At 38.3% G+C, this 12,282-nt stretch overlaps 1 protein-coding gene across 4 annotated transcripts in view; it reads left to right on the top strand.

The window, feature by feature from the left end:
* The window catches only part of SLCO1A2 (solute carrier organic anion transporter family member 1A2), a 148,326-nt gene that overhangs the window by 117,686 nt on the left and 18,358 nt on the right, over positions 1-12,282 (top strand). For all 4 annotated transcript variants that reach the window (XM_010361361.2, XM_010361363.1, XM_010361364.1 and 1 more), the window contains one exon: positions 6,118-6,290. In XM_010361361.2, the coding sequence (XP_010359663.1) occupies positions 6,118-6,290 (173 nt within the window). The remainder of the gene's footprint in view (positions 1-6,117; positions 6,291-12,282) is intronic.

The following is a 12,282-nucleotide window of genomic DNA, read 5'->3' as shown; positions in this document are numbered from 1 at the left end:
CTGAAGCAGGGCGAGGCATCGCCTCACCTGGAAGCGCAAGGGGGAAGGGGATCCGTTTTCCTAGCCAGGGGAACTGAGACACACAACACCTGGAAAATCGGGTAACTCCCACCCCAATACTGCGCTGTAAGCATACAGGCATTCCAGGAGAATATATCCCACACCTGGCCGGGAGGGTCCCACGCCCACGAAGCCTCCCTCACTGCTAACACAGCAGTCTGCCGCGATCTATCCGCAAGGCAGCAGCGAGGCTGGGGGAGGGGCGCCCGCCATTGCTGAGGCTTAAGTAGGTAAACAAAGCCGCTGGGAAGCTCGAACTGGGTGGAGCTCACAGCAGCTCAAGGAAGCCTGCCTGTCTCTGTAGTCTCCACCTCTGGGGACAGCGCACAGCTGAAGACCAACAGGGGAAGTAGCGGGAGCCGGTGCAGACGCGAACGACTCTGTCTGATAGCTTTGGGGAGAGCCGCGGATCTCCCAACGCGGAGGTTGAGATCTGAGAACGGACAGACTGCCTGCTCAGGTGTGTCCCTGACCCCTGAGTAGCCTAGCTGGGAGAAATCCCCCACTAGGGGCAGTCTGACACCCCACACCTCACAGGGTGGAGTACACCCCTGAGAGGACACTTCCAAAGGAAGAATCAGACAGGTACACTCGCTGTTCAGCAATATTCTATCTTCGGCAACCTCTGCTGCTGATACCCAGGCAAACAGGGTCTGGAGTGGACCTCAAGCAATCTCCAACAGACCAACAGAGAGTCCTTCTGACTGTCAGAAGGAAAACTATCAAACAGGAAGGACACCTATACCAAAACCCCATCAGTTCGTCACCACCATCAAAGACCAGAGACAGATAAAACCACAAAGATGGGGAAGAAGCAGGGCAGAAAAGCTGGAAATTCAAAAAATAAGAGCGCATCTCCCCCTGCAAAGGAGCGCAGCCCATCACCAGCAACGGATCAAAGCTGGTCAGAGAATGACTTGGACGAGAGGAGAGAAGAAGGCTTCAGTCCATCAAACTTCTCAGAGCTAAAGGAGGAATTACGTACCCAGCGCAAAGAAACTAAAAATCTTGAAAAAAGAGTGGAAGAATTGACAGCTAGACTCATTAATGCAGAGAAGATCATAAACGAAATGACAGAGATGAAAACCATGACACGAGAAATACGTGACAAATGCACAAGCTTCAGTAACCGACTCGATCAACTGGAAGAAAGAGTATCAGCGATTGAAGATCAAATGAATGAAATGAAGCGAGAAGAGAAACCAAAAGAAAAAAGAAGAAAAAGAAATGAGCAAAGCCTGCAAGAAGTATGGGATTACGTAAAAAGACCAAATCTACGTCTGATTGGGGTGCCTGAAAGTGAGGGGGAAAATGGAACCAAGTTGGAAAACACTCTTCAGGATATCATCCAGGAGAACTTCCCCAACCTAGTAGGGCAGGCCAACATTCAAATTCAGGAAATACAGAGAACGCCACAAAGATACTCCTCGAGAAGAGCAACTCCAAGACACATAATTGCCAGATTCACCAAAGTTGAAATGAAGGAAAAAATCTTAAGGGCAGCCAGAGAGAAAGGTCGGGTCACCCACAAAGGGAAGCCCATCAGACTAACAGCAGATCTCTCGGCAGAAACTCTACAAGCCAGAAGAGAGTGGGGGCCAATATTCAACGTTCTTAAAGAAAAGAATTTTAAACCCAGAATTTCATATCCAGCCAAACTAAGTTTCATAAGTGAAGGAGAAATAAAATCCTTTACAGATAAGCAAATGCTTAGAGATTTTGTCACCACCAGGCCTGCCTTACAAGAGACCCTGAAGGAAGCCCTAAACATGGAAAGGAACAACCGGTACCAGCCATCGCAAAAACTTGGCAAAATGTAAAGACCATCGAGGCTAGGAAGAAACTGCATCAACTAACGAGCAAAATAACCAGTTAATATCATAATGGCAGGATCAAGTTCACACATAACAATATTAACCTTAAATGTTAATGGACTAAATGCTCCAATTAAAAGACACAGACTGGCAAACTGGATAAAGAGTCAAGACCCATCAGTCTGCTGTATTCAGGAGACCCATCTCACATGCAGAGACATACATAGGCTCAAAATAAAGGGATGGAGGAAGATCTACCAAGCAAATGGAGAACAAAAAAAAGCAGGGGTTGCAATCCTAGTCTCTGATAAAACAGACTTTAAACCATCAAAGATCAAAAGAGACAAAGAAGGCCATTACATAATGGTAAAGGGATCAATTCAACAGGAAGAGCTAACTCTCCTAAATATATATGCACCCAATACAGGAGCACCCAGATTCATAAAGCAAGTCCTTAGAGACTTACAAAGAGACTTAGACTCCCATACAATAATAATGGGGGACTTCAACACTCCGCTGTCAACATTAGACAGATCAACGAGACAGAAAGTTAACAAGGATATCCAGGAATTGAACTCATCTCTGCACCAAGCGGACCTAATAGACATCTATAGAACTCTCCACCCCAAATCAACAGAATATACATTCTTCTCAGCACCACATCGCACTTATTCCAAAATTGACCACATAATTGGAAGTAAAGCACTCCTCAGCAAATGTAAAAGAACAGAAATTATAACAAACTGTCTCTCAGACCACAGTGCAATCAAACTAGAACTCAGGACTAAGAAACTCAATCAAAACCGCTCAACTACATGGAAACTGAACAACCTGCTCCTGAATGACTACTGGGTACATAACGAAATGAAAGCGGAAATAAAGATGTTCTTTGAAACCAATGAGAACAAAGATACAACATACCAGAATCTCTGGGACACATTTAAAGCAGTGTGTAGAGGGAAATTTATAGCACTAAATGCCCACAAGAGAAAGCAGGAAAGATCTAAAATTGACACTCTAACATCACAATTAAAAGAACTAGAGAGGCAAGAGCAATCACATTCAAAAGCTAGCAGAAGGCAAGAAATAACTAAGATCAGAGCAGAACTGAAGGAGATAGAGACACAAAAAACCCTCCAAAAAATCAATGAATCCAGGAGTTGGTTTTTTGAAAAGATCAACAAAATTGACAGACCGCTAGCAAGGCTAATAAAGAAAAAAAGAGAGAAGAATCAAATAGATGCAATAAAAAATGATAAAGGGGATATCACCACTGACCCCACAGAAATACAAACTACCATCAGAGAATACTATAAACGCCTCTACGCAAATCAACTAGAAAATCTAGAAGAAATGGATAATTTCCTGGACACTTACACTCTCCCAAGGCTAAACCAGGAAGAAGTTGAATCCCTGAATAGACCAATAGCAGGCTCTGAAATTGAGGCAACAATTAATAGCCTACCCACCAAAAAAAGTCCAGGACCAGATGGATTCACAGCTGAATTCTACCAGAGGTACAAGGAGGAGCTGGTACCATTCCTTCTGAAACTATTCCAATCAATAGAAAAAGAGGGAATCCTCCCTAACTCATTTTATGAGGCCAACATCATCCTGATACCAAAGCCTGGCAGAGACACAACAAAAAAAGAGAATTTTAGACCAATATCCCTGATGAACATTGATGCAAAAATCCTCAATAAAATACTGGCAAACCGGATTCAGCAGCACATCAAAAAGCTTATCCACCATGATCAAGTGGGCTTCATCCCTGGGATGCAAGGCTGGTTCAACATTCGCAAATCAATAAACGTAATCCAGCATATAAACAGAACCAAAGACAAGAACCACATGATTGTCTCAATAGATGCAGAAAAGGCTTTTGACAAAATTCAACAGCCCTTCATGCTAAAAACGCTCAATAAATTCGGTATTGATGGAACGTACCTCAAAATAATAAGAGCTATTTATGACAAACCCACAGCTAATATCATACTGAATGGGCAAAAACTGGAAAAATTCCCTTTGAAAACTGGCACAAGACAGGGATGCCCTCTCTCACCACTCCTATTCAACATAGTGTTGGAAGTTCTGGCTAGGGCAATCAGGCAAGAGAAAGAAATCAAGGGTATCCAGTTAGGAAAAGAAGAAGTCAAATTGTCCCTGTTTGCAGATGACATGATTGTATATTTAGAAAACCCCATCGTCTCAGCCCAAAATCTCCTTAAGCTGATAAGCAACTTCAGCAAAGTCTCAGGATACAAAATTAATGTGCAAAAATCACAAGCATTCTTATACACCAGCAACAGACAAGCAGAGAGCCAAATCAGGAATGAACTTCCATTCACAATTGCTTCAAAGAGAATAAAATACCTAGGAATCCAGCTTACAAAGGATGTAAAGGACCTCTTCAAGGAGAACTACAAACCACTGCTCAGTGAAATCAAAGAGGACACAAACAAATGGAAGAACATACCATGCTCATGGATAGGAAGAATCAATATCGTGAAAATGGCCATACTCCCCAAGGTTATTTATAGATTCAATGCCATCCCCATCAAGCTACCAATGACTTTCTTCACAGAATTGGAAAAAACTGCTTTAAAGTTCATATGGAACCAAAAAAGAGCCCGCATTGCCAAGACAATCCTAAGTCAAAAGGACAAAGCTGGAGGCGTCACGCTACCTGACTTCAAACTATACTACAAGGCTACAGTAACCAAAACAGCATGGTACTGGTACCAAAACAGAGATATAGACCAATGGAACAGAACAGAGTCCTCAGAAATAATACCGCACATCTACAGCCATCTGATCTTTGACAAACCTGAGAGAAACAAGAAATGGGGAAAGGATTCCCTATTTAATAAATGGTGCTGGGAAAATTGGCTAGCCATAAGTAGAAAGCTGAAACTGGATCCTTTCCTTACCCCTTATACGAAGATTAATTCAAGATGGATTAGAGACTTAAATGTTAGACCTAATACCATAAAAACCCTAGAAGAAAATCTAGGTAGTACCATTCAGGACATAGGCATGGGCAAGGACTTCATGTCTAAAACACCAAAAGCAACGGCAGCAAAAGCCATAATTGACAAATGGGATCTAATTAAACTAAAGAGCTTTTGCACAGCAAAAGAAACTACCATCAGAGTGAACAGGCAACCTACAGAATGGGAGAAAATTTTTGCAACCTACTCATCTGACAAAGGGCTAATATCCAGAATCTACAAAGAACTCAAACAAATATACGAGAAAAAAACAAACAACCCCATCAAAAAGTGGGGAAAGGATATGAACAGACATTTCTCAAAAGAAGATATTCATACAGCCAACAGACACATGAAAAAATGCTCATCATCACTGGCCATCAGAGAAATGCAAATCAAAACCACAATGAGATACCATCTCACACCAGTTAGAATGGCAATCATTAAGAAGTCAGGAAACAACAGGTGTTGGAGAGGATGTGGAGAAATAGGAACACTTTTACACTGTTGGTGGGATTGTAAACTAGTTCAACCATTATGGAAAAGAGTATGGCAATTCCTCAAGGATCTAGAACTAGATGTACCATATGACCCAGCCATCCCACTACTGGGTATATACCCAAAGGATTATAAATTAGTCTACTACAAAGACACATGTACACGTATGTTTATTGCGGCACTATTCACAATAGCAAAGACTTGGAATCAACCCAAATGTCCATCTGTGACAGACTGGATTAAGAAAATGTGGCACATATACACCATGGAATACTATGCAGCCATAAAAAAGGATGAGTTTGCGTCCTTTGTAGGGACATGGATGCAGCTGGAAACCATCATTCTTAGCAAACTATCACAAGAAGAGAAAACCAAACACCGCATGTTCTCACTCATAGGTGGGAACTGAACAATGAGATCACTTGGACTCGGGAAGGGGAACATCACACACTGGGGTCTATCATGGGGAGGGGGGAGGGGGGAGGAGGGAGGGATTGCATTGGGGAGTTATACATGATATAAATGATGAATTGATGGGTGCTGACGAGTTGATGGGTGCAGCACACCAACATGGCATAAGTATACATATGTAACAAACCTGCACATTATGCACATGTACCCTAGAACTTAAAGTATAATAAAAAAAAAAAATAATAAATAAAAAAAAAAAAAAAAAAAAAAAAAAAAGAAAATGTTTAAAATTTGTGTTCAAGATATTTCTTTCTTAGTTAGTATAATATGTTATTTTTTGACAGGTGTTCCAAAATTGCAGCTGTATTCAAACATCAGGAAATTCATCTGCAGTTCTTGGGCTGTGTGACAAAGGACCTGACTGTTTCTTGATGCTCCAGTACTTCCTGATCTTGTCAGCAATGAGCAGTTTCATTTATTCTTTGGCTGCCATACCTGGATATATGGTTCTCTTGAGGTACAAAATTATTTTCCTTATTTAAATTTTTTGGGGTCGTTTATTAAGGTAGCTTGTTCTAAGAAAGTCACTCAGGACTCAGTATCTAAGAACTCAGTGCTCTAACGTACCATGTATTAAGGGTTTTGTATTAAGCATTTTTGAATTTCACACAATTTTAAAGTTAGCAACGCACATGTTCATCTCCTGGCATTTCATTCCTATTCCTCCCTATTTTTCTTCCTTATTTCTTAGCGTTAAATGAGTGGACCTCTCATTTTGTGACAAAAGAGACACATTTACATCTTAGGGTAGGCCATAGAAAATGGCCATTTTGATAGGTAAAGAGTGGGTGCCTAGCAGCCATTTCCTAAGGTTCAACCTATAGGACAGCAGCGCAAAGCTCTGAGAAGCCCCCATCTCACCAAGACCACTGGATCTTTCTGAGCTCCATTTTTCTTTAATAATAATGGGCATAATAGTAAATACTCAGCTCTCTCACAAGGCTACTGTGAGACATCGATGCTGAAGGACTTTCTAAAACTAGGAAATTGAAGAGCTAGTTTTCAAATTTAGGTATATTAAATAAATCTTCTTCCAACTACGCCACTCTTCATGCCTAGTAAACAATCCTGAACATAGTTTGTATTTTTTCTCTCTTCTTCTTGTTTTGGAGCTCAAAAGTAGAGTTAAGTTAATCACAATGCTCAAGTCCTAACACATTATCATCACAGGCCAGAACAAGAATTCTCTCTTATTTTACTTCATTTATTTATTTACTTCTATTCAATTCCCTATTTCCAGTCACTATAGCTGCTCACTTAAATATGACAGATAAATGTCATTAAATATGCATTTCCTTTGTAAAATATTAAAATTTTTTGTGTGTATATGTTTTTATATTCACACCAATGGTGGTATGGTATTAAGTCTTGTTCTGGTTCATAAGGTAGATGCATAGATAAATTCACCAGTCCTATTTAGAGTAATTTTTATATCATCACTGCATGGGAGTTAGAATTATCTCACTTTGTGATGTTGACTAATCCAGTGGGTGTAAAATACTAATGATAGCTCACTGACTTGTCAGTATGTGATTTCCTGATATACTGAGCCTAAGCATCTCTTCAAACAACTTTTTTAGCTATTTAGGCTTCTGATAGATGATGCTTATTCAATTTATTTTGCCCATTTTACTCATTATATTTCCTATCTCCTATGTTTTCCTTGATGATTTTGATGATTACGATGTAAATTACAGGTATTAATGTAATACTGTTTATATTATACAATTATCTTCACTTAGTCTGTCTTCTTTCTTTTAACTTTTACAGTGCCATTTATGAAATGAAATCCTAAATTTTGTTGTACTAAAATCTAACAATTTTCTTGCCTTAGTGTTTGTGTATTTGGAAGATAAGTCACATTTTTAAAATTGCTTCCACATTTGTAACTTATAAAAATATTCCCTTAAATTTTATTTCCCCCTAGCTTTCCAGCTTTACCTTCTGCATAGTTTTTTAAGCCATCTCAAATCTATTTTTATATGTGGTTTAAGGGACATAGATATCCAGTGTTATTTTTCTCCGAATAATAAAGTTTTTTCCAAAATCATAGCCTATATAATACATCCTTTTTCCTTTGATTTGTGGTGCCACCATCTCAAGTTTTTATATAACGTGAATCTATTTTTCATCCTTATTCTGTTCCACAGATTTATTTGCCTGTTCTCATACCAGCGTCACCTTGATTTAATTACTTTGGCCTTGCAAATGTTAGTATTTCATATGGTAACTTTTCCTCACCCACCTGTCATCTTCACTTTTCCTTTATTCTTTTATTCTCAGACTGATTTAGCTGTCTGTGGATCTTTATATCTTCATAAGAATTTCAACTGAGTTAGTGTAGATTCCATAGATTACTTGGAGAAAAATCTGACATCAAATATTTTTGAACATGTAATATCCTCTCATTTGCTTAAATATTCCTTTGTATCCTTAAATAAAGTTCTGAAAATTTTTCATAAAGGTGATGTGCCATTAGGTTCCTTCTTAAATACTATATATAAATATATAAATTATATACACACATATGTATACATATACATGTCTATATATGCACATACATATATGTACATACAGCCACACAGATACATACATACATGCATACACACACACAGACACACACACACACACTGAGAAAAACAAATGGTTTCTCTATTCATACAGAACACTTCTGATAGCCAGATGTGTGGATTATTTTCCTACACTGTCCAATTCTGCAGCACCAGCTGGGTGTTCTACAGTTCCATGCAATTCTGGCACTATCTACATAGACTTTGCATCAGATTGCACAAGTTAAAAGGCTCAGTCCTATGAGACTGCCCCCAATCTAGATGTCAATCACAAGTCCAGACACCCTGGGCTTTTGTTTTGTTTTGTTTTGTTTTGTGTTCTACCCTGGGCTTCTGACTGACAAGCTATGCATTAGGGTTGGCTCCTCCATTTTCTAGAATGGCTCACGGAACTCAGGGAAGAAACACTTGACTTACGTTTATTGGTTTATTATGAAGGTTATTATAAAAGACACAAATGGAAACCAGGGTAGGGTTGGGGTGTGCCACTCTCCTGGCATATGGATGTGTTTACCAGCTCAGAAACTCATCAAATCTCCTAGTTCAAGAGCTTTTAGTGAGCTTGATCTTCAGTGCACACATCCCACTCCGTCCTCCTGGAGGTCTGAATGTGGGGTTGAGAATTCCAGTCTTCTAATAACTTAGTCTTTCTGGTGACCAGTCCCAGCCCAGTCTGGGAACCCACCCTGTCGTCTCATTAGTATAGACTCAGGTGTGATCAAAACAATCTCCCTAAGAATGACAAAATACATTCCTACCACTAAGGATGCTCCAAGGGAATTCCAAGAACCCGAAGGACCCATGTGCCAGCAGCTAGGGACAAAGACCAAATATATTTCTTGTGACGCCATCCACACACACACACACACACACACACACACAGAGAATGGTGCCATTACCATCACAAACATATAATACACATATATATCGTACACATGTAAATATTTGTGATTGCAAATATATATAGATATGACTGTGTATTTGTGATTTTAAACTGATTTATATTGTATTGATTTTTAATATATTTAAATTTATATTTGTATTGCTTGTAAAATATTTGTGATTATCAATGTGATTTTACATATTTTGTGTGTATATGTATATATGTGAATCATTTCCCCATATACAAATATAAATTTTATATCTAGATTATAATTACATAGCATATAATTAAATTATACATAAAATAAATCAGAAGTAAAAACTAGATTAAAAATTATATAATCATATATAAATATAGTTTTTTAATTTTTAATTTTTATGGGTATATAGTAGGTGTATATATTTATGGGTTACGTAAGATATTCTGATACAAACATGCAGTGTGTAATAACCACATTAGGGTAAATGGGGTATCCATTCCCTCAAGCATTTATACTTTGTGTTACAAGCAATTCATTTATACTCTTTTAGTTATTTTAAAATGTACAATTAAATTATTTTCCACTATAGTCACTCTACACACTATCAAATAGTAGGTTTAATTCATTTTTTCCATTTTTTTTCGCACCTATTAACTATCTCTACTTCCCCACCACACCCAGGCTACCCTTTCCAGCCTCTGGTAACAACCCTTCTGTTCTCTATCTCCATGAGTTCCATTGTTTTCATTTTTTCTTTTTTTTCTCAGATGGAGTCCCACTCTGTTGTCCAGGCTGGAGTACAGTGGTGCAATCTTGGCTCACTGCAACCTCCACCTCCTGGCTCAAGCAATCCTCCAGCTTCAGCCTCCTGATAGCTGGGACTACAGGCATGCACCACCACACCTGCTAATTTTTGTATTTTTAGTAGAAATAGTGTTTTATTATGTTGGCCGGGCTGGTCTTGAACTCCTGATCTCAGGTGATCCACCCGCCTTGGCCTCCCAAAGTGCTGGGATTAGAGGCATGAGCTCCCGGGCCCAGCCTGTTCTCAGTTTTAGCTTCCACAAGGAAGTGAGGACATGTAAAGTTTGTCTTTTGGTGCCTGGCCTACTTTACTTAACGTAATGACCTCCAGTTCCATTCATGTTGTTGCAAATGAAAGGATCTCATTCTTTTTTTATGTCTGAATATTACTCCATCATGTATATGTACCACATTTTCTTTATCCATTCATCTATTGCTGGACACTTAGGTTGCTTCCAAGTCTTGACTATTGTGAATAGTGCTGCAATAAACATGGGAGTGCAGATATCTCTTTGATACATTGACTTCCTTTCTTTTGAGTATATATTAATACATAGAAGTGGGATTGCTGGATCATATGGTAGCTCTATTTTGAGTTTTTTGAGGAACCTCCAAACTGTTCTCCATAGTGGTTATACTAATTTATATTCCCACCAACAGTGTAGGAGAGTTCCCTTTACTCCACATCCTCACCAGTATTTGTTATTGACTGTTTTTGTATACAAGTCATTTTAACTGGGGTGAGATGACATCTCATTGTAGTTTTGATTTGCATTCCTCTGATGATCACCTTTTCGTATAATTGACATTTGTATTTATTCTTTTGAGAAATGTCTCAAATTTTGCTCATTTGTTAATCGGATTATTAGATTTTTTTTTCTGTAGAGTTGTTTGAGCTCCTTACATATTCTGGTTATTAATTCCTTGTCAGATGAGTAGCTTGCAAATAATTTCTCTCATTCTGTGGGCTGTCTCTTCATCTCGTTGATTGTTTCCTTTGCTGTGCAGAAGCTTTTTAACTTGATGTGATCCCATTTATCCTTTTTTTTTTCTTTCGTTAGTTATCTGTGCCTGTGGTATGTTACTCAAGAAATCTTTGTTCAGTCCAATGTCCTGGAGAGTTTCCTGAATGTTTTCTTGTAGCAGTTTGATAGTTTGAGGTCTTAAATTTAAGTCTTTCATCCATTTTGATTGATTTTTGAATAAGGCAAGAAATATGCCTCTAGTTTCACTCTTCTGCTTATGGATATTCCATTTTCTCCGCACCTTTTATTGAAGAGACTGTCTTTTCTCCAATGTACATCCTTGGCATCTTTGTCAAAAATGAGTTCACCGTAGATGTATGGATTTTTTTTTCAGAGTTCTCTATTCTACTCCATTCATCTATGTGTCTGTTTTTACGCCAGTACCATGCTGTTTTGGTTACTATAGGTCTGTGATATAAATTGAAGTCAAGTAATGTGATTCCTCCAGTTTTGTTCTTTTTGCTTTGGGTAGCTTTGGCTATCCTGGATCTTTCGTGGCTCCACATTAGGATTACCTTTGCTATTTCTGGGGGAATGTCATTGGTTTTTTGACAGAAATTGCATCAAATCTGTAGATTGCAGACTCCTTTGTTTTTAGCAATATTGTTTCTTTCAATTTATGAGCATATATTTTCATTTATTTGTATCCTCTTCAATTTCTTGCACCAATGTTTTACAGTTTTTATTGTAGAGATCTTTCACTTCTTTAAGCTAATTCCTAGTTATTTTATTGCATTTGTAGCTATTGTAACTAGAATTACTTTTTTTTTTAAGATTGTTTGCTCTTGGCATATACAAACACTACTGATTTTTTTATGTTGATTTTGTATCCTGCAACTTCACTGAATTTGTTTGTCATTTCAAGTAGCTTTTTGGCCGAGTCTTTAGGCTTTTCAAAATAGAAGATCGTATCATCTACAAACAATGATAATTTGACTTCTTAATTTCAAGTTTGGATGCTCTTTATTTACATTTGTTGTCTGCTTGCTCTAGCTCAGACTTCTAGTAGTATCTTGAATAACAATGGTGAAGGTGGGCATCCTTTTCATGTCCTGGATCACAGAAGAAGGGCTTTCAGTTTTTCCCCATTCAGTATGATACTTACTATAGGTCTCTCGTATATGGCCTTTATTATGTTGAGGCATGTTCCTTTTGAGAGGTTTTTTTTTTTTTTTTTTTTTTTTTTT

This window comes from Rhinopithecus roxellana, chromosome 10 (assembly GCF_007565055.1).
Source record: "Rhinopithecus roxellana isolate Shanxi Qingling chromosome 10, ASM756505v1, whole genome shotgun sequence".
Classification (NCBI taxonomy): domain Eukaryota; kingdom Metazoa; phylum Chordata; class Mammalia; order Primates; family Cercopithecidae; genus Rhinopithecus; species Rhinopithecus roxellana.
The sequence above is the reverse complement of the archived record's forward strand: the minus strand, read 5'-3'. Positions and strand labels throughout refer to the sequence as shown.